Genomic DNA, 23,175 nt, shown 5'->3' with positions numbered 1-23,175 from the left:
ATTGACGAGGTATAACGAAAGACTACCGGGGCTTGAAACTCTTGGTTGGATGTAAACAATCAGTGCTTATTAGAAGAACTACCTGTATTCCAGGAGAACTAAGATGGGAAGAATGGAGTTAGGAGGTTAAGTACCCCTGAATACAAAACTTGAAGGTCTGCCCAGCTCAAAGCCACTTTAGGCGCCATAGCCCTTTGTTTGAAGTTATTTGCAATTGTCGCTCCTTAGTTTGCATGTAGGCCAAGCAAATTATAGACAGTGGGGGCTCATTTGCATTTCTAACCACACCCTCGTAAAAGGTTGATGTTCTTCTGTTCCATAGCTTAAATAAAAAGTGTCATCCTCCAGTAGCGTCTTAGTGAAGTAAGGCCGTTTAGAGGAGTTAGAATTATTCTACTTAAAGTGAAGTCACACGTATAAGATCCTGTAGCATCACTGGAGAAAACCGTCTTTGCATCGACAGCCTTATGTGAGGAGTTTGAGTGTGGATTTCAAGTGTTCCCAAGTCAATGAGACCTGCGTTCGGTTCCGGGGTCTTCCATTCACAGTCTGTGAAACTCATCTCTCCCTTCTGAGCTCTATATCCTCATTAATACTCCCTCTCTTTCCAGCCATACAGGATTATTGTAATGATTGAATGAGGTCATGTATGTAGAAGTATTTTTTATTCTTTATTGGGATATGTTCAACGTGTAGCATTGTATAAATTTAAGGTGTACAGTATGTTGATTTGATAGACTGCTACTTGGAACATGATCGCCATTGTGGCGATAGTCAGCACCTCTGTCACGTCATAAGAGCATCATTTCGTTTTAGGTGGCGAATAGTTCAGACCTGGTCTCTTAGCACGTTTGGTGATTCTAATACAACATGGTTAGAAGCACTTTTTAAACAGCAAAGGGATTTTAAACATGTATGGAAATATTCTTATAACTTGATGTCATGTATATGTTCAAATGCATCATTACCCAGCTTTTAGTATTGTGTAGTCTGTAAATTGAGAATTATTACAATGTCTGTCTTTATCTTAATCTCTGTACAAAGTGGGACGGGGAAGGAGGGGAAAGAATCTGAAATTGATTCCAAGGAAGAGAGCGTAATGTTTAAAAAAAATGGCTGTTGGAGAATGATAGCTGGGTAAAAATTACAGCTTATAGTACTTAATCTCAAACAAGTGAATTCGGTTTTTCATGTCTCAGAATCTCTTCTATAAAATGATCCCCTTCAGTGTTGTTAGGAGGACTAATTGAGGTAATGTCCAGTGCTTACTTAGCACAATGCCCAGTACACGGTAAGCACTCAGGCCATATTGTTGTAGCTCTAATCTTATTTGTATTAGGATATAAAATTCTTACAGCTTCTTTGGGAAACATACACATGCTCAGATTTCTGCTGTTGTTTTCTGTATACCAACTTGCAGTCATTATATAAAATATGCACTTTGGGATTTTGTTCTGTCCTGAAGGTGGTGATGAAGCATAATGCTGTAATAGAACATTTAAAGCAGAAAAAGACCATGACTCCAGCCGAAAGAGAAGAGAATCAAAGGTAGGGAGAAATGTTAAAACCCAGGAACACAGGGACTCGTTGAATACCAGCCTTTCCTCTTTAGCATGCACATGCACAGGAGGTCTGAGTTTGCAGTTGTTGTTTTTTTTAATCTTGGCTGAAGTTCGTTAAATGAGAACACTTGGCACTACTAGCTGCTCATGACTGGTTTGAATCACTCTTTGAAACTTTCCAATCATAGAAAGTTTGTGTATCAACCATAGAGATACAGAAAAATGATTTCTTAAGCCATTTCGGAATGAAATGCTCAGCATCACATGGATTGTATATTTCTCTCTAGAATGATTGTGTGTAACCAGGTGATGAAGTATATTTTGGATAAGATAGATAAAGAAGAAAAACAGGCAGCAAAAAAACGGAAGCGTGAAGAGAGCGTGGAACAGAAACGTAGCAAGCAGAATGCCACCAAGCTCTCTGCGCTGCTCTTCAAACACAAAGAGCAACTCAAAGCTGAAATACTAAAAAAGAGAGCGCTCCTGGACAAAGACCTACAGATTGAAGTGCAGGTAAGAAGGTATTTCCTTTCCTTCTGTGTCCAACATTTAGCATTTAACTTTATTTTCTTACTTCCCCCTGCAACTTTGGTTAACCTTTAAATGTCAGCTTGTGTCTAGAACTTACATTTTTGTACAGAGACTAAAAACAGTGGGACGTGTGTCTTTTGAAACAGGACAGAGGTTTTATATCTGAAGGTATATCGTAATCTCTAACGTAGCCACTCTAAGAGGTCTATCGATTTAAAACATTTTGGGAACCCTCTTGGGGATAGCTTTTATGCTCTATGACATAGTCTCCCCAGTAGTTATCAGGAGCCACGTTTCATAAGAAAGGTAGACCAAGAACTGCAAACCAGTGTTGGAAGAATGGAAAATAAAGAGTTGCCCATTAAATAAGACACTTCCTCCTTAATATGTAACTGATTGTGTAGGCATTGCTAATCCTCTGCTTCCTTAGAGGATTTATTGAAAAATGAAAGAAGACATCTATTCACATATATTTGAACAGCTTCGTAAAGAGAAGTAGGCTATTTAAAGCATCCCTAGAAGCACCTTGTATATTGTAACAAGATGAGAAATATTTTTAGAAAGCTGATCAGCCCACCAACCAACATTACACAACTCTGAAACATGAGGTATCTTCCCACTAAAGTCAGAAACCAGATGACATTGTCAAAAACCAACATCATTATTTATCACCTCCAAAAATTTCTAGTGCATTAAGTCAAGAAAAGAAAAAAAAAAGGAGATAAAATTCTTACTGTATATGGTAGGATTATTATATCAAAACCCCAAAAGAAAAATTTTGTTAGAGATTTCAGTGAGGTGGTCACACACTACACATGTTGAGACTACAGGCGCTGCGAAAAGTGTCAAACAAAAGAGCCAATTCATAGTAGCAGATATTACCCCTCATCTTAACTTAAGATCTGCTTCAGATAAAAAATTCTAATGTGCAAAAGAAAACCACAGAAATAATAGAAGAAAACAAGATTGTCATTTTTGTGATCTCAGGGTGGGGAAAACCACTTTTGCGCATTGCAGATTTCAGATGCCACAAAGGAAAAAGATTTGATGACAAAAGAAAAAGCTTTATATAGAAAGAAAGAAAATACCATAAACAATATTGAAAAACAGGTAACAAACAGGAAAAAAGTTTTGTGACATTGATGACAATTTGTATTCCTAAAATTTAAAGAGTAAGGTCTTACTGACCTTACCGACTTAAGGTCAGTAAGAAAACGATGAGTATCACTTAACTAGATAAGAGAAAAGAACACTCTAGTACAAGAATGTGTAAGACATACAAATAAGCGGTTTTCAAATTTAAAAATGCCAGATACCAGTAAACATATAAAAAGATAGTCAACCTAGGGATGCGTGGGTGGCTCAGTTGGTTAAGTGCCTGATTCAGCTCAGGTGATCCTAGGATCGAGCCCCACATTGGATTCCCTGCTCAACGGGAGGCCTACTTCTCCCTGTCCTTCTGCTTGTGCATTCTTTCTGTCAAATAAAATCTTGGAGGGGAAAGATTTTTTTTTTTTTTTAAGATTTTATTTATTTATTTGACAGAGATCACAAGTAGGCAGAGAGGCAGGCAGAGAGAGAGAGGAGAAAGCAGGCTCTCCATGGAGCAGAGAGCCCGATGTGGGGCTCGATCCCAGGACCCTGGGATCATGACCTGAGCCGAAGGCAGAGGCTTTAACCCACTGAGCCACCCAGGCGCCCCGAAAGATTTTTTTAAAAAAGGATAATCAATCTAAATACTAAGGAGTGAAATGAAAAGACTTTTTCCAGAGAAAATATTATGTATTTCTGGAAAACATTACATCAGTGTGTAGCAAAAGACTCTAAAATGTGGATATTCTGATACTCCGTAATTTCAGTTCTAGAAACTCATCTAAGAAACAGGCAAGATACATGAGCAAGGGGATAATGAATGCCGATCTTTATAACAAAATTTTGGAATCTGTCTGAAATCCACAGAGAAAAGATTGGTAATCAGTATTTCTCAACAGAAGTACTTCAGGCCTTTTCTACAGGCCAGATTTTTACATATTGTAGAAAGTATAAGATTGGGTACTAAATGCTCTTTATCATCGCCTCCAACCCAAGAAATGACCTTGTCTCCTCCACCTACATTCTCACGTACTTGAGGCACCAGCACCACCCTCAGCTGGGAACCACTGGATTAAATATATTTGGGAGTGTCCACACAGTGGACTCCCATTTTAACAAAAGGGTGTGTGTAGGATTGGTCCTTTTTGTTTTTAATTCTTTGGGGAAATTCTCAGTGATAAATGACTAAATAAAAAATTCAGGTTGCAGAATCGTATATATAACGTGACTTATCCATTCAGTTCACTCAGTAGCCGTTTATTTCACATCTAACGTGTGTCATGCGCTATTCCCACTCCATGTTCTGCTAATAGTCTGTATTCTTTACATATAAGTAAATAAATTGGACATGTACATTCAGATGTCTTTCAAAGTAATTAGCTTGGCCAACAAGTAAAAATAATGTGTAAGTCAGTGTGCCCCCCTCCAAAGATGACCATTTTAAAATAATTCTTAGAATATATCTTGTATATATTATTTTTAATAGATATATTCTTATATAAACGTAATTTATACAGAAATAGAATCACACTGGAGACAACATATACTGAACATTTTTCTGCATTCATTATACTTTATAGCCATTTAAAAATATTTCTTTTTTTTTTTTTAAGATTTTATTTATCTATTTGACACAGAGAGAGAGATCACAAGTGGCAGAGAGGCAGGCAGAGAGTCGGGGCGGGGGGAGGCAGGCTCCCCACCAAGCAGAGAGCCCAACATGGGTCTCGATCCCAGGACCCTGAGATCATGACCTGAGCTGTAGGCAGAGGCTTAACCCACTGAGCCACCCAGGTACCCTAAAAATATTTCTGCTGTAAACATCCTACAGTGTGGTCTTCTTGACAGTATATTACATAATCTAATAAGGAAGAAAAGTTATTATACTTTTAGAAAGAAGACATTCACCATTATTTTAACTAATAGAATTTATGGCTAATATAATTTGCTTTGAAGGGCAATATTCAAATGTATATGTACTAGCATATTTTTAAAGTAATTTTTAATTATAAATTAATTTTTTATTTTCGATATATGTGATTTGTCTTCCGTGTTCTTGTATGATTTGTTTGTCTCTTGTTAAATAGACTATTTTTTAGAGCAGTGTAAATTTACAGAAAAATTATGCAGAAAGAGTTCTTGTATACTGTTTCCCCCACCCACCCACACACACACCCCAGTTTCCTCTATTACCATTAGTGTGGCCATGTTTTACAGCTGATGAGCCAATATTGATACATTATCATTAAATAAAGTCCATGTTTACATTGTTTCATTCTTTGTGTTACGCAGTTCTAGGAGTTTGACAAATGTATCATGTCATTTAGCCATCTTACATACAGAATACAGAATTCTACCATTATAGTATCATACAGAATAATTCCACTGCCCTAAAAATATCCTGTGTTCCACATTTTTATCTCTCTTCCATCCGCCTTTGCTTCTCTTATTGACAAAATAATTTCTTATTAAGTTAAAATAATTTCTTATTAAATTAAACCTTCATTTAGCTCTTTGAACGTCTCAAACATAATTATTACAAAGTTTTTGCCAAATTGTTCTATAAAATTGCATTTGGAATGAATTCAGATTCAGTTATTTCTTCTCTTTTTTCGAGAGAGTGGGAGCAGGTTAGTGGGGTGCAGAGGGAGAGAGAGAATCTTAAGCAGGTTTCACCCCCAGCACAGAGCCCGATGTGGGGCTCCATCTCACAGCTCTAGATCATGACCTGAGCCACAGTCAAGGGTCAGACACTCAACCGACTGAGCCACCCAGGTGCACAGCATCTGCACTGAAGTGAGTTTTCTTTTTGTTTCCTCTCTGGAGGCCCAGCAGACCAGCCAACCCTTCCATCAAGCCGGGAGCCTGTTCTGGAGGCCCACTCCCACGAAGCATGCGAGTCCCCTTCTCTCTGCAGAAGCGGGTTGTTGTTGGGCTTCCACCTCCTAGTTCTGAATCTGGAATCCCGCAGGCCTGCAGTTTCAGCCCTGTGCACAGTTTTGTGTTTCCATTTCATAGAGACGTTTATATCTTACTCAAGCATGGGTCTGTCTTTTCAGTCTTCTCTGTTTTGTATTTTACTATCATTGGTATGTTCCTGAAGCAGGGGATCAAAGTGTGTAAGCACTGTAACTTTTTTTTCTTTAAGTGACTTCTGTGTCCAGCATGGGGCTCAAAGTCACAGCCGTGAGGTCAAGAGACGCATGCTCTACCAACTGAGCCAGCCAGGCACCCCACCCCACTACACCATCTTGATCTTTCTAAAATCTATTTCATTATGTTATAAACACATCATATTAACTGGGACAATGGCACCCACAATTTACTTTCTTCCCTCAGAAGAAGTTTAGGCTTCATTTTTAAAGAGAGAAGGGTTGGGGCACCTGGGTGGCTCAGATGGTTAAGCGTCTGCCTTCGGCTCAGGTCTTAATCCTGGGGTCCTGGGACCAAGCCCCACATCAGGCTTCTGGCTCAGCAGGGAGTCTGCTTCTCCCTCTCCCTCTGCCTCTGCCTCTCCCCCTGCTCATGCTCTCTCCCTCTGCATCTTTCTGTTGCAAATAAATAAAATCCCTAAAAATTAAAAAAAAAATTATCAAGGATTTCTTTTAAAAAGCAACATCAGGAGTGCCTGGGTGGCTCAGTGGGTTAAGCCTCTGCCTTCGGCTCAGGTTATGATTCCAGGGTCCTGGGATCGAGCCCCGCATCGGGTTCTCTGCTCGGGGAGGGGCCTGCTTCCTCCTCTCTCCTCTCTCTCCGACTGCCTCTCTGCCTACTTGTGATCTCTATCTGTCAAATAAATAAATAAATAAAATCTTCAAAAAAAAAATAATAGAGAAGGGTTGCTGAATAGTCATACAGCTTTACCTTCTCACAAGACTATCTAGATGTTAGATAGAAAAAAAAATTCATTAAACCAAGTTTATACATGGATGCCAATGACAATAGCTTTTCTTTCTCTAGGGAAATAAGCATTTCAAAGAATAAGTTGTAGCACTAGGTGTGTCTATGAATTATTTCACATGAAGAGAAGTAAGGATATTAATTTATGTCAAAATGCGTATTGCTAAAATCGCTTTCCCTGCATTCTTCAGTTCTAGACATAGGAGCATAATAAACAAGGCAAGTCTGTCTCTCATTCAGTTTTTGGGCTGGTCAAAGACCACATCTTGAGTGTCATGTTCAGTTCTTGGTGGGTCTCGCTCCAAGGACACAGACAGAGAGCAGCCAGAAGGAAGCAGCCGGTGGGTGAGGACACTTGAATCCCATTCTGAGCAACAACTGACACAACACAGGCAAGCCAGGAGGGGCATTGTTTTCAGAAACTTGGTCATCTTTCTGTCAGATCTTCTTTGAAGATAGCAGCTTTCCAGTTGTTGCATTATCTTCTCTTTATATTTCTCGTGGATTTGATTGGGTTCAGCGTATGGTTAGGACACTCGTTACTCACCTCCCTCACACTAGGCTGAACTGTGGAGCGGCTCCGACAAGGGAGGTAAGTCCAGGAAGATCATGTAAAGTCCTCTGACCACGTTGTGCATTTACATTAAGTCCAGTGACAGTCTTGTATTGTCTTTAATTGACAACAGGAAGAACTCAAGAGAGACTTGAAAATTAAGAAAGAGAAAGACATGGTGCAGGCCACAGCAGTGGCGGCCACCTCGCCTGCAGCGCCGCCTGCGCCTCCAGCCCCTCCGCCTTCACCCCCGCCTCCGCCTCCCCCGCAGCACACAGGCCCCCTGGCCACGGCCACAGCCACAGCCACGGCCACACTGCCTGCGGCTTCCCAGAAGAGGAAGCGAGAAGAAGAAAGAGACTCAAGCTCCAAGTCCAAGAAGAAGAAAATGATCTCTACTACCTCAAAGGAAACTAAGAAGGACACAAAGCTTTACTGTATCTGTAAAACGCCTTATGATGAATCTAAGTGAGTAGATCTTTTCGGGCTCTAGTTTATTTTCTTAAAAGTTTAGCTGTTAAATTTCCAGTTGCGAAGAAAATGAGTGTATTGGTAGCAATGTCAATGAAAGTAGTTGAAAGTAAGGGTAATGATGTTTCATATGTGGTCTTGTAGCTGATGTTCTTAAACTTGAGAAGTAAAAATTTTTGTATTTTACGTGTTCATGATTCATGTTTGTTCTTCATCGTATTCTTTTCTGTCAAAAACAAGCTTTCTGTTGCTCTTTTGCTTTCTCCTCTTCTCTCTGGATTAACTCCAAATCAATTAGTAATGTTGTCTGGAGAAGGAGGTCTCTTATTACTGCTGCCCAAAGCTGAGAGCAGCCTTTCTGGAACCTGTTCACAACCTTATGATTACATCAAATCTTAGCCACTATCTGATATGAATGGTGCACAAGGTTTCAAGTTTGAGTGGTTCTGGTTTTTTATTGTTCAATTTTAAGCAATTCTATGTTTTTGGTATTGTAATACTGACAATATTATTTTTGTCAAAGTTCCCACTTTCTTTTTGGGGACAAAAGCTGGAGTGTTCTTTTCACTCAGTCTTCAAGAATGACACTCAAAAATGTGATAATAAAGCATGGCAGCTGGAAGCTGTTTTTGGCTGTTGTGACTTGTATTTGGTGATCTATACAAGATTTTAAAAACACTAATCCATTAATGCAGTTTCTTTTTTTTTATCATTATCATTCAACAAAGTATTTAGCTTTCATTTTGAGTATTTAAATATAGGCCAGCTTTTTAAAGTCAGGCTAACTAGTGTTTTTTGCAGTACCAAGAAGTTTGTGCTAAAAATACATGATTATTTAGAGTTAGCCATGCTTAATATCTACCTTCAGTGGATGCCTAATCAATTTATAAAATAAAATAGTGATCTTTTTAATGACGTTTTTTAAGTTGCAACTTTGAAGCTGCTTTGGCGGTGCTATTTAAAATTATAACCAGGTGCTAGATCAACACTTTCTATTGCTAGATTTAGCTGTGTGTTGAATTAAGCACCTCAGTTTTGGCATCTTCCCTTTTCATTGTCTTTATTGGAAATGACAGATAATGTGGAAAGTGGGGCCCTGCTAACTGATTTTGCCCTTAGTCTACAACAAGCATGCCTCCCTTTAAGCACAAGAATACTCAGCGATTTACAGAACAAAACAGAACATGATCTACTTTCTTTACAAAAATATCCGCTTATGGACTTCATTTAAATAATTAGACTTCTTTGGCTTATTTAAAATATTCAGATCACAGAGATTCATCTCACACACGGTTTTGTCATACTTACGTTGCCTAAAATGAGGCACGCATGAACATGTCCTCATTCTGCTGCGATCGCCTCATCGTCTCGTGGGTATTTCCTATTTTTCAGTTTGTTGTTACTAAAATTTCAATAGACCAAGTTCATCCACTCCCTGTTGTAGTCGGGATGAGTTAGTGTTCTTTAGGAGTACTTGGTAATCTCTTGTACCAAACTAGGCTGGTTTGGGAATCTAGTGAGAGTGACTAACACTTGAAATTCAAGTCATGAGCTCACTTGCAGAACGCATTGCGCGCCATCCAGTGACGGCCACATCCAGAAACACCCTGAAGGCCCAGCCCCTGGTGAAAATCATGCAGGAGTCTCACTTCTCAAAATAAAAAAATTAGTGGGACTAGGATGAACTACACAGTCCTATATTATTACTCCTTTACGTTCAGATGGCAGGTTAGTTTGAGGACCAGTTCCATTTCTCCAGGTGAATCGACCAAGAAAGACTTGGGTAGAACCACCACCAGCAAGCCAGTCAGGTCCCTTAGGGTCCACACTAATTCTTGCTGTGATTTTTACATGGCATTCCTACATCGCGCTGCCAGCACTTTTAGATACACTCTGTTTGTCGTAGAGATGCTTTTCATTCATTCTGTCATTTGGGATCTTACATTACAAAAGCCTTGAGGGTTAACTGCATGTGATTACCCTCAGTTACGTACCCATAGCGCCCCAGCTCGCCAATTACTTGCTGTCTTGGCTACCTGTTCTCATACCACACTCCACACTGTGTCTCCCCCGTTTTGAGTTGAAGCAGTTCCTTACCAGGTAATTAACTTAGTCACTCTCCACATTGTCACGTACATTACATTGAAAAACTGGCCCATGTCGTAATCTGTTATAATTAAATTCCCATGTTAATTTAGAAAACTTAATAGAAATTGAATTACCACATATACTTTTCTTGGATTTCTTCTTCATATCACATTTTGACCATTTATCTTCTACACCTGGCTGACCTGCATGTTCCTTGTAGTGTAACTTCTTGGTGTTTGCGCTTTGCTTTGTTTTCAAATTTAATCTGTGAGATACATTTTCAAACCTATCTAAGAAATAGCCCTGAATTTGAAATGGCTTCTGTGGCATAGGTTTGACAGATGTAAGTCTTTGATTCTTTGGCTTTGGTTTTTGTGCCTGTACAGTTTTATACACATTCATTAAGAGGGAGACATTACCATCAGTGTGTTGTTTATTTTTTCAAATTCCAGTATGTTTTTAAAGACCCATATTTCACTGAACAGTGTATTTGTTGAAATTGATGTGAGTGATTTTATGTTTCTACACTTGATACAGTGTCAGATGCTGTAGTTTGCCAGGCGTAGAATGGTCGGATGCAGGATGTTTAGCTGACTCATTGCAGAAAGTAATCCTGTAAGAAAGTGAATCAGGACAGGGAAGACAGATTTAAGTATCATGCAGCTCAAAATGACAATTACATTGTCATTTTCATTGTGAATACTTTTAGGTTCTATATTGGCTGTGATCTTTGTACTAACTGGTATCATGGAGAATGTGTTGGCATCACAGAAAAGGAGGCTAAGAAAATGGATGTGTACATCTGTAATGATTGTAAACGGGCACAAGAGGGCAGCAGTGAGGAATTGTACTGTATCTGCAGAACACCTTATGATGAGTCACAGTGAGTTCTGATAAGAGCATCATATTTAATAATTTAGGAAGCCAAATTGCTCTGACTGGTTACTTATTTATTTTAAAATAAAAAGCAAGATCTTTTTCTGCATATATTATACACTTACATTACAAATTCCTTTCCAATTTTTTTTCTCTTTTTTTCCCTCTTTACCTCCCCTTCAAAATTTATGTTGCTTCATAGTGAATGTTTGAGATGCATTGGGGGAAAATATGGTTTAATGGTCGACTTGATTCTTCAATATGTAACATAGAAATTAATGAGATTAAAATAGCCTGACTTGTTTGGACTTTATCAGTGTTTGAAATGGCGCTTTATTGTAGGTTAGGGGAAAAAAAAAACACTAATTTGGGTATAATTTCTGAGACTCTGTTATTAGCTTATAGGATTTTGAACTCCCGGTTGGGTGGCCAGTACCAGCTTCCCATTTGATACAGTACTAGTTGAAAGATTTTTGGTTTATTTTGTTTTGAGCTTTAAAGTCAATTAAATATTTTGCATTTTTCTTCGTATTAATTCTCCACTATTACACAGTGTTCTTTTTTTCTTTCTTTCTTTCTTTCTTTTTTCTTTTCTTTTTTTTTGGTAAAGATTTTATTTATTTGACAGAGAGAGACACAGCGAGAGAGGGGGAGTGGGAGAGGGAGAAGCATGCTTTCCGCCGAGCAGGGTGCCTGATGCGGGCCTGATCCCAGGACCCTGGGATCAAGACCTGAGCCGAAGGCAGACACTTAACAGCTGAGCCACCCAGGCGCCCCTACACAGTGTTCTTAATAAACTTTTATTGCTTGTTCTTAACATCAGAAACACTAAATTAACACAGTTGAATGCCAAGCTGCAAAAGTATTAAAACAGTTGTAATACTAAAACTATTTTATACCCAGAGTTAGAATCTTTTCAGGTGCATGTTTTAGTGTTCTTTAAAATAAATTGTGTAATGTGATCCCATCTGTTTTGAACTCACATTTCCATTTCGGATCTTACAGATTTTATATTGGCTGTGATCGGTGTCAGAATTGGTACCATGGGCGCTGCGTTGGCATCTTGCAGAGTGAGGCAGAGCTCATTGACGAGTATGTCTGTCCACAGTGCCAGTCAACAGAGGATGCCATGACAGTGCTCACGCCGCTGACAGAGAAAGATTATGAGGGTTTAAAAAGGGTGCTTCGTTCTTTACAGGTGAGAAACCGCTCTATGCGCAGCGTTTGAAGAGGAAGTCAACCAGCGTGACTTTGGAGACGTTTCTAGGGTTCGAACCTTCCAGTCACAGAGTCTGTGATTATTTCCTGACTCCTGGCTAGCCTAGTGAAGTACTCCAGACTTCAGTCCTTCACATGCTGATATCATGAGGTTAACCATATCCACACAGGAACACAGTTGTTTAACACTTGGTTTTAAAATGACTCACTTTTTTTTTTTAAGGTTTTATTTATTTATTTGACAGACAGAGATCACAAGTAGGCAGAGGAAGGCAGAGAGAGAGAGGGGGAAGCAGGCTCCCTGCCGAGCAGAGAACCCGATGCAGGGCTCGATCCCAGGACCCTGGGATCATGACCCGAGCCGAAGGCAGAGGCTCAACCCACTGAGCCACCCCGGCGCCCCAAATGACTCACTTTTTTAACCTAGATTTAATTTTTAAAGACAAGTTTACCTCACCACTGTAGATTGAAAAACAATTTGATTAAATCCTAGTGAGGGGGCACCCGGCGAGCTCCGTCAGAAGAGCATGCAACTCTTGATCTTGGGGTCGTGAGTCTGAGCCTGCCTTGGGTGTAGAGATTACTCAAAATCAAAATCTTTAAAGGAAAATACAGATTTTTTAAAAAGGGCTGAAAAGAGAACAGTGGTCTCAGTATGTGGATGAAGTTATTTAATAGCATGTCTCTGTCACCTCATTAGCAGTGGGAACCATTCCACACTTGGAACCTATTCCCTCTAGCTGTACAGGTAACAGGTTATCACATAGGGATGAGAGTACAAGCTTCTGACTTCTAAGCTAGTGCTCCACCCACCCCAGCTGAGGTCCTCAGCCCACCCTTCGAGAACCCTTAGTACGGAGTATGCTCACCCGAGATGATTGATGACTAGAGTGAAACTCTAGTATAAAATAATTATAAAATAATTTCATCTCTCAGGTTTAAAACTGACTTCTGGAGTTTAGAGGTTGATTGATAGAATAACTCAATTGGGAAACTTAAATGAAATGAATATTTCCACCTGACAATAATGTTGTTTTCTGCCCCCCCTTATAGGCCCATAAGATGGCCTGGCCTTTCCTTGAACCAGTGGATCCTAATGATGCACCAGATTATTACGGTGTTATTAAGGAACCTATGGGTAGGTACTTGAGTTGAATATGGAGTGTTTTCAGATATCTCAGTAGTTAATTATCATCCATGAAACTGATACATTGTGAGGATATGTTGAGCAAGGCCGGTGGAAGAATAAATTGGCATGGTAACTTGTAGGATAAATGGGGAGTGTGTATGAAAGTTTAAATCTGCATTCCCTTGGACCCAGCAATTTCATTTCTTAGGATTTACATGTGCAAAAGTATGTTGTTCGTCTCAGACTGTTTGTAAGTCCGGAAAAACCAGAAATGAAATCAGGGGCCATCAGTAAATCTGTAGAGGAACAGCTGAATCAGATGATACGTGAGCAGAGTACTATGCAGCTATATAAAAGATGAATGAAATCAGTGCACAGATCAGGGTCTGTCTGAGCCTCTCATCACTCCCTGTCACCTTTTCCTCATCTTTTCCTGAAGGAAAGCACGTTCGGTGGGCCTGAGTAGAGAGCCAAGAGACTATACCCTTATTTCCCAGGACAAAAAAAAAAAAAAAAATGGTAATAAGTAACAGCCACAAGTGATTGTATTGTTATGAACAGTTTCAGGTGCTTGTGCTAAAAATAGTTTATCTGCAAATGAAATTATAAAAATTAAAATGTAGATAAAAGCTTCTGAAATTGCCAAAGTAAGAATTAGCTCTAGCTGATGAGAAGTAGTTCAAAAGCCAGCTAAGCATTTTTTAAATGGGAAGGATTTTACTGTGTATTTGAAAGTTGCTAAGAGAGTTACCTGAAAAGTTCTCATCACAAGAAAAAAAAAGGCTTTTTTACTGTATGTGGTTGGGAACAGGTGTTAATTAAACTTATTGAGTAATCAATCACTTTGCAGTATATTGATATACCAAGTAATTATGTTGTACACCTAAAACTGATACAATGTTATATGTCTATTATATCTCAATTTTTTTAAATAAGAAGGGTTTGTGTTTGACGCAACTTCAAAGAGGGGGAAAAAACGTGGAGGGGAAATAAGTGAAGCTTAGTTAAAACTAAAAATAAACAAGTAGCCATTACCTCTGTTCTGATGTCGAAGGTAGAGGCAGCTAATCTGTGTACGTATTTTAGACTTGTATAATCTCTTTTGAGAGAGTATCTGGGGATATTTATTTAGACAGATAATTCTGCTTCTAAACATAACATAGAAAATCTAGGAAATAAAAGAAGTAAGAAAAGATAAAATGTACCTTTATTTTTTCCTCACTGAATTCCATTTTGGTGTGCTGTGTGTGTGTGTGTGTGTGTGTGTATTAAAATTGAGACCAATATGATTTGTTTGAGGGGCACCTGGATCAGTAAGGGGAGCGTGGGACTCTTGATCTCAGCATTGTGAGTTCGAGCCCCATGTTGGGTGTAGAGATTATTTAAATAATTAAATAAACTTAAAAATATATTTGTATAATCATCTAACAAACATCTTCCTGTGTTGTTAACCTTCAATAACATGACTTTAAGGGCTTTCAGTAATTTGTGAATTGAATATACCTTAACTTATTTAACCATAATTCTTTTCTTTAAGAGCTGGGTTATTTTCTGTCCTTTTTTTCCCCTCCTCCTTCTTCTTTTTTTTAATACCACCAAAATGTTAACAGCCTCTTATGTAGTTAGGTATGTACACAAAGGTAATACAGATCTCCAGGACATACTAGTGAAAGCAGAGTCAAAGTCACAGAAAAATACCTGGGTTTCAAGCAGCAAACAATTCTGTATTTTCTAGGCCACATAAATGTATTTAGAAATGCAGAGAAGATATGTACAAAGATAGAGGCTAATTTGAAAATCGTAGTTTCTTTTCAGGGAATGAGGGAGCCAACAAGATTAGCAGCTTTTATAAATTTTCTTGAACAGAAATAGGGTTATATGATTAGACCATGTTTTATAACATACTTTATAAGCTTGTCAGTACATTTTTTCATACCACGTGAAAATATGTGGTATAGACCTACATCGTTGTTAATCGTATTCCATTAAAGTAATTTATTTAATCGCCCCCAATTAATGGGTTTTTCACTTGTGTGCAGTTTTTGCTGCTATAAGCAACACTTCTGCGAACATCTTTGTTTATGCATTTGCCTGCACTTGTTTGTTTTCTGAGAAGAAATTCCTAGAAATAGATTTTCTAGAGTTAGAATTAGAATTTCTGGGTCAAAAGAATATATATTTACTTTTTAGGCTTTTGATAAATATTTTCAAATATCACTTCTGCAAATTGAACCAGTTTCCAGTAATAGCATATATACGTATCCTTCCCTCTCTACTCTTGAAAACACTGAGTATTATTATACTTTTGAGAGGAAATATTTTCTTTGAAAATATTTTTTCAAAAATTTTCTTTGAAAATATTTATTTCAAAACAGTATGTTTAGTGTACAGGTGTTATAGAGGTGCAGAGTGTAAAGTATAAAATGTATTGCCACTCATACTCTTTCTTGGAGGTAATTGTTGAAGAGAGGCCGATGTGTTATTTTTCATTTCTGCTAACTTGGATAAAGAAAGTGGTTCTTTGGCTTTGCATGACTTCAGTAACTAGTGATGTGTACTTATTGTCTGAATTTTATGTGAGTTTCCTATTTATGTATTTTGTGTTTTTTTCTCTAGATACTCATATTGTTGTCACTGTTCCTTAAGGGCTCTTTTATATACCAAGGACTGACTTAGGTGGCTCAGTCAGTGGGCATTGGATTCTTGATTTCAGCTCAAGTCTTGGTCTCAGGGTCATGAGATCAGTTTGAAGCCTGCTTCAAAATGAAGTCCTATACTGACTTTTTTTGAGAGAGAGAATGTGTGAGCCCAGGGAGGGGCAGAGGGATAGGGACAAGCAGACTCTGCTGAGCGCAGAATCAACACTGGGCTCAATTCCATAACCCTGAAATCATGAAGTGAGCTGAAATCAAGAGTCGGACACTTAACCTACTGAGCCACCCAGCCGCCCCAGCATATGATCATTTTTAACGCTTTTGGATTTAGATCTATTCACTATTATAAATTCTACTTCTGGAGTCATGCTTTAGTCCTCTGCCCTTCCCCAGATTTATAAATACTCAGTTATATGTTCTCCTAGATTGTTCTTTCATTGTTTCTTTGTTTCTTTGAGAGAGAGCAAGTGCACAAGTGGGAGGGAAGGGAAAAGGAGAGAGCATCTCAAGCGGACTCTGCACCGAGCCCAGAGCCTGATGCAGGGCTCTGCACCACAGCCCTGAGATCATGACCTGGGCCAAAACCAAGATTCATACACTTAACAGACTGTGCCACTGAGGTGCCCCTCTAGTAATTTCTTTTTAATGGCTGTCTCATTAAGTTGGAATCACAAAATGTCCAAGCACTGTTCACATACATTATTAAAATTAGCCAGGCAGTAAGTACGCAGAACTTAAGTGCTATGTTAAGTGTTTACTCTTTCCTGTACAGCTTACTGGACCTACCGCACACAGCAGATGTGCCCAAGCCTTGCTTGAAATTTCATCAGGCTAGGAGCATGTTTGCAGATGTTTTTTCCCTTATCTACATAAACTGGAACTATCAAAGATGGGTGCATGGATGTGTTAAGATATATATAACAGGGGTATATATATATATATAACAGGGGTAGCCTTGGTGACTCAGTTGGTTAGGCATCTAACTCTTGATACTGGGTCATGATCTGAGTGTTGTGAGATCGAGACCCATGTCAGGCTCTATGTTCAGCAGGCGTCTGGTTCCTCCTCCTCCATCTCCCCCTGCCTCTCCTCCTGCTTGCACTTTCTCTCTTTCCCTCTCTCAAATAAATAAATCTTTAAAAAAAATTATATATGTATATATATTATATATATATATATAACAACTGTTTAATATGCACAGTTCAATGATTAATCACATTCACAATGTTTGTCTTTTAGTACCTTTTATTTTTCTTTACTTTTCTAAAAGATTTTATTTATTTGACAGAGAGAGAGAAATCACAAGTAGGCAGAGAGGCAGGCAGAGAGGGGGGAAGTAGGCTCCTCGCTGAGCAGAGCGCCCGATGCGGGGCTCGATCCCAGGACCCTGGGATCATGACCTGAGCTGAAGGCAGAGGCTTTAACCCATTGAGTCACACAGGTGCCCCTTTTAGTACCTTTTAACCATTTTCACTATTGTCCTTAAATTTTTTTTCTTTTTTTTTAATGTCATAGATACAACTTTTATTTTTAATTCATTCCCACTATTCTTATTCTTTTCAAATTTTTTATGTACTTTTTAAAACCTGTTTACCATCACAGTGAGATGTTCAATACAACAAAATCCATAATAACCTCTACTTGAACTTTTTTTTTTCTTTTCAGCGTAACAGTATTCATTGTTTTTGCACCACACCCAGTGCTCCATGCAATACGTGCCCTCCTTAATGCCCACCACCTGGCTCCCCCAGCCTCCCACCGCCCACCCCCGCCCCTTCAAAACCCTCAGGTTGTTGTCCTTAAATTTTAATCCACCTAGAATTATTTTGGCGTTAGTGTGAGGTAGAATTTTTTCTTCAGATATGTAGAAGGTTGCCTCAACCCATTTTATTAAGGGATTTTTTTTTCTGCTGCTGCTTATTTGAAATGACATCGTCAACATACATACAGTTCTTATACTGAATGCAGTTAGGTCTGTTCCCGTTTTGAGTATGGTTCCATTACTGTTGGTGTCGTCCTGTACGTGCCACACTGTCCATTATCATAGCTTCATATGTTTAATGTCTGATAGATTAACTTCTCTCCTACTGCTTTTATAGTTCAGTGTTTCTTAGATATACTTAGACTTGAAAATCATTTTCTCAGGACACCTACCTGGCTCAGTCGGTTGGGCAGTTGACTCTTGGTTTTGGCTCAGGTCCAGATCTCAGGGCTGTGAGATTGAGCCCTGCATCGGGCTGCGTGCTCAGCACCAAATCTGCTTGAAGATTCTCTCTCCTGCCCCTCCCCCAACTTGCAGACACCCTCTCTCTCTCTCTTCTTCTCTCTCTCTCACGCTCTCAAATAAATCTTTAAAAAAGTCATTTTCTCAAATTCCAAAATAATTATTGAGATTTAGTTTAGAACTGTTAACCTATGAGTTTGTCAATCCTGGATTGATTTGAGATCACCAGCTTTTTATGTAAAATTGTATATGGAGGGCGCCTGGGTGGCTCAGTTGGTTAAGCAACTCCCTTCACCTCAGGTCAGGATCCCCGAGTTCCGGGATTGAGTCCCACCTCAGGCTCCCAGCTCTACGGGAGTCTGCTTCTCTCTCTGACCTTCTCCCCTCTCATGCTCTCTCTCTCTCTCTCTCTTTCAAATGAGTAAATCTTTAAAAAAAAAAATTCTATATGGAATTTTCCTTCAACCACAACTTTCTCCTAGGATGTAATGTTATTTCAGGTAGATTTAGTTCAGTATATTCAAAAGCACTTACCTGTGTGCCACCTGAATTATTTTAGTCATTTCAGCATACTACCTTTACTATTAACATACTATTTTTATTCATATCAGCTAATATTTTTCCCTTTACTTTAAAAAGACATTTTACATCCTTGCCACCTTAAGTGTTAAGTCAGTATCACTTGTTACCAATATACAGTAACAATAAAAATAAATAATAAATTATGTTATTAAAATCTAATACAGATATACAGATACCACAAAACCACAAAGATTTTTTGTTTGTAATTTTGGATTCCCTCTTTCTCTTTGTACATGTAACGTATATAGGTAATTGTTCGCATGTAAAAATGTACTTAGATGTATATTGATGGTGTTGGTGTAGCTTCTTTTATTTCAACCCAGCTGAATAAAGGACTGTTTTCTGTAGTTAACTGAAAATAAAAGTACCTTCTTAACAGTAGCCAAGATTTATATTTTAGAATCCCCAATCAAAAACAAAATTGGAGAAGCGCTCCTCTTTTCTTCGTGAATTGTTAAGTAGTTTCCATTGGTGTATCAGTCCTGGACTGTTTGGGCAGGAAATCTGTATTCTTGTGAGTCAGAACTGTGGGCAATATTCACATTGGATCTACCTTAAAGCTTTGAAAATGTTTTTACATTTTGTGTTTTTAAGACCTTGCCACCATGGAAGAAAGAGTACAAAGACGATACTATGAAAAGCTGACGGAATTTGTGGCAGATATGACCAAAATTTTTGATAACTGTCGTTACTACAATCCGAGTGACTCGCCTTTTTACCAGTGTGCGGAAGTTCTGGAGTCCTTCTTTGTACAGAAATTGAAAGGGTTCAAGGCTAGCAGGTGAGCATGTGTCTTCAGTGTTCGGAAGTAAGCCAGTTCCTCAAATTCTGTACTGTTTTGTCTAGGGAATTAGTGCTGTTTATGGTAAATTTGAACCTTGAAATCAAGAATCTTGAAGGAAAAAAAAAAAATCAAGACTCTAGCATTATGACATACCGCCAAGGACAAGAAGACAGACTCAGTCATGAGACATTGTTGAGTTTGTGATTTGCTTAAAATTTAAAAGTTCTTTTTTGTTTTTAAGATTTTATTTATTTATTTGACAGACAGAGATCACAAGTAGGCAGACAGGCAGGCAGAGAGAGAGGGGGAAGCAGCCTCCCCGCTGAGCAGAGAGCCCGATGTGGGGCTCGATCCCAGGACCCTGGGATCATGACCTGAGCCAAAGGCAGGGGCTTTAACCCACTGAGCCACCCAGGCGCCCCTAAAAGTTATTTTTTAAAATAAAACACTTACCAGATGCGTGTGGAATGTGAGGTGCTGTGGGGCAGGAGCGCCTGGCTGGCTCGGTCAGTGGAGCTTGCGACTCTTGATCTCAGGGTCAGGAATTTGAGCCCCACATTGGGCATAGAGTTTACCTAATACAATTTATTTATTTATTTATTTATTTATTTATTTAAGGAAATGCCGTGGGGGCACATACAGAGGTAGTAGTAAGCCCAAGCCCTTGCCCATATTGAGTTTGCAAAAGGATAAAAATGACTGTTGTAGAGGGTAGAGTAAGGGGAAGACCTGGAAGAGGGATGTAAGTACTTTCTTCTTAATTTATGTTTGCTGTATCTTTGAAGTCATAAAATGGTTTATTTCTGTGGATATTTCTCTGTGGGCAAAACTAGGCCTTTCCTTTCAACCTCTAGTGTCTGAACTTTCAGTCCATGCTTCTCAAGCCCATGACTTCCTTCCTTCCAACAGAAGCCCGTTCTCCTTCTGGTGATAACTGCCACCCCTCGAAGCCCTGAGATTCGCTGGTCACCATCCCCCATCCACCAGCTCGCATGCTTGACCCTCCCTAGATAGCCAGACTGGGTAGATCTTGGCTAGTTTGGGACCTGGCCATCTCTCTTACCTGGTGAGCTCTGCATACCAAAGTGTAAGAGGCGGTGCTCAGCTTCATTATTTTCCTCTCAGGACGGTCCATAGGGTGTTGTCTCTGTCCTTGTCCTGCAGCAAGGTAGATCAACAGCTGTGTTTTAGCATCACTTTACATAAACTAAAGATGAGGGACAAGCTCAGGAATCAAAAAGTGTAGGCAAGGAAGGTAGAAAACCAGGTAGGTAGGCAGCCTCTAGATCAAGGACGAAGAGATTTTACAAAATCTGTAATACTTTCCCATTTGTATCGTCTCCTGTTAACCCATTAGCTGTAAAACCTAAGGTGGAAGAGGATTTACTCAATATGGTGAAGCCCCTAGTAAAATAATAATAAATAAAAAGGCATGCGGGACGCCTGGGTGGCTCAGTCAGTTAAGCTGCTGCCTTTGGCTCAGGTCATGATCCTAGGGTCCTGGGATGGAATCCCGCATCGGGCTCCTTGCTCGGTGGGGATCCTGCTTCTCTCTCCGCCTCTGCCTGCATGTGTGCTCTCTCTCTCTGACAAATAAAAAATAAAATCTTAAAAAAAAAAAAAGAAATAAAAAGGATGAACTCAGAATAAGAAAAGAATACAGTAAAAGTTGGTTAGCCGATTAGTTTTTTTTTTTTTTAAGGTTGCTTAGGTCCACAGCCCTGTCACCCTAAAGATGTGGCTCTCGATGGGGATAATTTGCCCATACTCATACCCCCCACATGATACTTAGCAGTGCCTGGAGACATTTTTTTTTGTCATACTGAGAGGTGGAAAGTAGTGCTGGCATCTAATAGATAGAGGTCAGAGATGCTACTAAACATCCTCAGTGCACAAGACAGCCCCCGCAGCAAAGAACTCCCCAGCCCCAGAACGTCAGTAGTGTTGAGACTGAGGAGCCCTCATCTAAGGCAACACCTGCCAGTCAGCCCTGCACACATATGTAGGGCTCTGCAGGCACCTGTCTGATCCCTTAACTTACTTTTCCTTTTTTTTTTTTAAGATTTTATTTATTTATTTGACAGATCACAAGTAGGCAGAGAGAGAGGATGGGAAGCAGGCTCCCCGCTGAGCAGAGAGCCCGATGTGGGGCTCGATCCCAAGACCCTGGGACCATGACCTGAGCAGAAGGCAGAGCCTTTAACCCACTGAGCCACCTAGGTGCCCCCTTTTCTTTTTTTCTAAGAATTTATTTATTCGACAGAGAGAGACACAGCGAGAGAGGGAACACAAGCAGGGGGAGTGGGAGAGGGAGAAGCAGGCTCCCCACTGAACAGGGAGCCCAGTGTGGGGCTTGATCCCAGGACCCTGGTATCATGACCTCAGCTGAAGGCAGATGCATAACGACTGAGCCACCCAGCCACCCCTTCTTAACTTACTCGTCTTAAGTGTGAACAGCCAGCAAGGGATGGCCAGATGTATAAGGAAAGCTCGCAGTGTAAAAGCGAAAGGTCAAGGGATAGCAGAAGGATTTAAATAAATTCCAGAGAAAACAAAAGAGAACTTGAAAAAGACAAAGCAAGACTCTAAATCATGTCCCAAGAGAAATTTTAGAAGGTAATTGAATTTAGGGGCGCCTGGCTGGCTCAGTCTGTAGAGCTTGCAATTCTTGATCTTGGGGTCAAGGCCCACATTGGGGGTAGAGTTTATTTAAAAAAAGAAGAAAAAGATCTTAAATCTACAACATGACTAACAGGATATTAGGAATAAAGGAAAATCAGAAAGAGTGGCTAGGAAAAACAAATCTAAAAAATCTAAACTATAAGCAGCGAAAGTTAAAATCGAGGACTTTCTCAATGTAAAGAACAAAAAGACAAGTAGATGAAAAAATATGAAAGGAAAAAATACACTGTAGCATATCCAGTATTCACTTAGTGGAAATTCCAGAAAGGAAGAATAAAGAGGACTGAGGAGAAGAAACCATCAAAAGACTAATAGGGAAAAAACTCCCTGAGCAGCTGAGAGGCACAAGACTTCAAACCCAAGGAAAACACATTCATTCGTTCAGCAAATGGTTGTTGAGACCCTGCTGTGTGTGCGATACTGAATTCCTCTGGAGCTTACATTCTTGTGGAGTAAGGAGATGGAGTGGGGAATGGAATGATGAGGACAGTTGATAAACATAATAAGCCAGCTGGACAAAGGGAAAAAAGTCCATCCCGCATATAATCAGTTAAAATTCCTAGATGCCGAGGTTTAAAGAAGCCCCCCTCAGAATTTCTAAAGAAGGTGGAAGAACCTATAAAGTAACAAGAACTAGACTGGTGTCACCCTTTTCTCTAACGACATGGAATGCTAGAGGACTTTGGCGGAATAAATCTAAAAGTCTGAAGAAACAAGATTTTCGGCCTAGAATTCTGTGTCCAGCCAAACAGTCCAGTGCAGAGGCAGAAAAAGCACATCTTCAGTCATGAGCTCAGAAAGGCCCTCCTTCCCATGTGTCCTTTCTTAG

The 23,175-nt window shown here is 39.5% G+C and overlaps 1 protein-coding gene across 6 annotated transcripts in view; it reads left to right on the top strand.

Annotated features, from left to right (window-relative positions):
* Positions 1–23,175, top strand: part of BPTF (bromodomain PHD finger transcription factor) — a gene marked incomplete at its 5' end in the record, with an annotated part of 155,877 nt that overhangs the window by 129,675 nt on the left and 3,027 nt on the right. For 4 of the 6 annotated variants that reach the window (XM_080825943.1, XM_080825941.1, XM_080825942.1 and 1 more), the window contains 6 exons: positions 1,466–1,548; positions 1,850–2,075; positions 7,772–8,106; positions 12,079–12,271; positions 13,345–13,429; positions 19,475–19,661. In XM_080825943.1, coding sequence (XP_080682069.1) covers positions 1,466–1,548; positions 1,850–2,075; positions 7,772–8,106; positions 12,079–12,271; positions 13,345–13,429; positions 19,475–19,661 — 1,109 coding nt within the window. Of the gene's footprint in view, positions 1–1,465; positions 1,549–1,849; positions 2,076–7,771; positions 8,107–10,906; positions 11,081–12,078; positions 12,272–13,344; positions 13,430–19,474; positions 19,662–23,175 lie in introns of all 6 variants that reach the window. The other 2 variants (XM_080825939.1, XM_080825938.1) reach the window with 1 other exon arrangement.

The sequence above is a fragment of the Martes martes genome (genome assembly GCF_963455335.1).
Source record: "Martes martes genome assembly, chromosome: 16".
NCBI classification, from domain to species: Eukaryota; Metazoa; Chordata; class Mammalia; order Carnivora; family Mustelidae; genus Martes; species Martes martes.
Note: the sequence above shows the minus strand (reverse complement) of the source record. Positions and strands in the feature narration are given on the sequence as shown.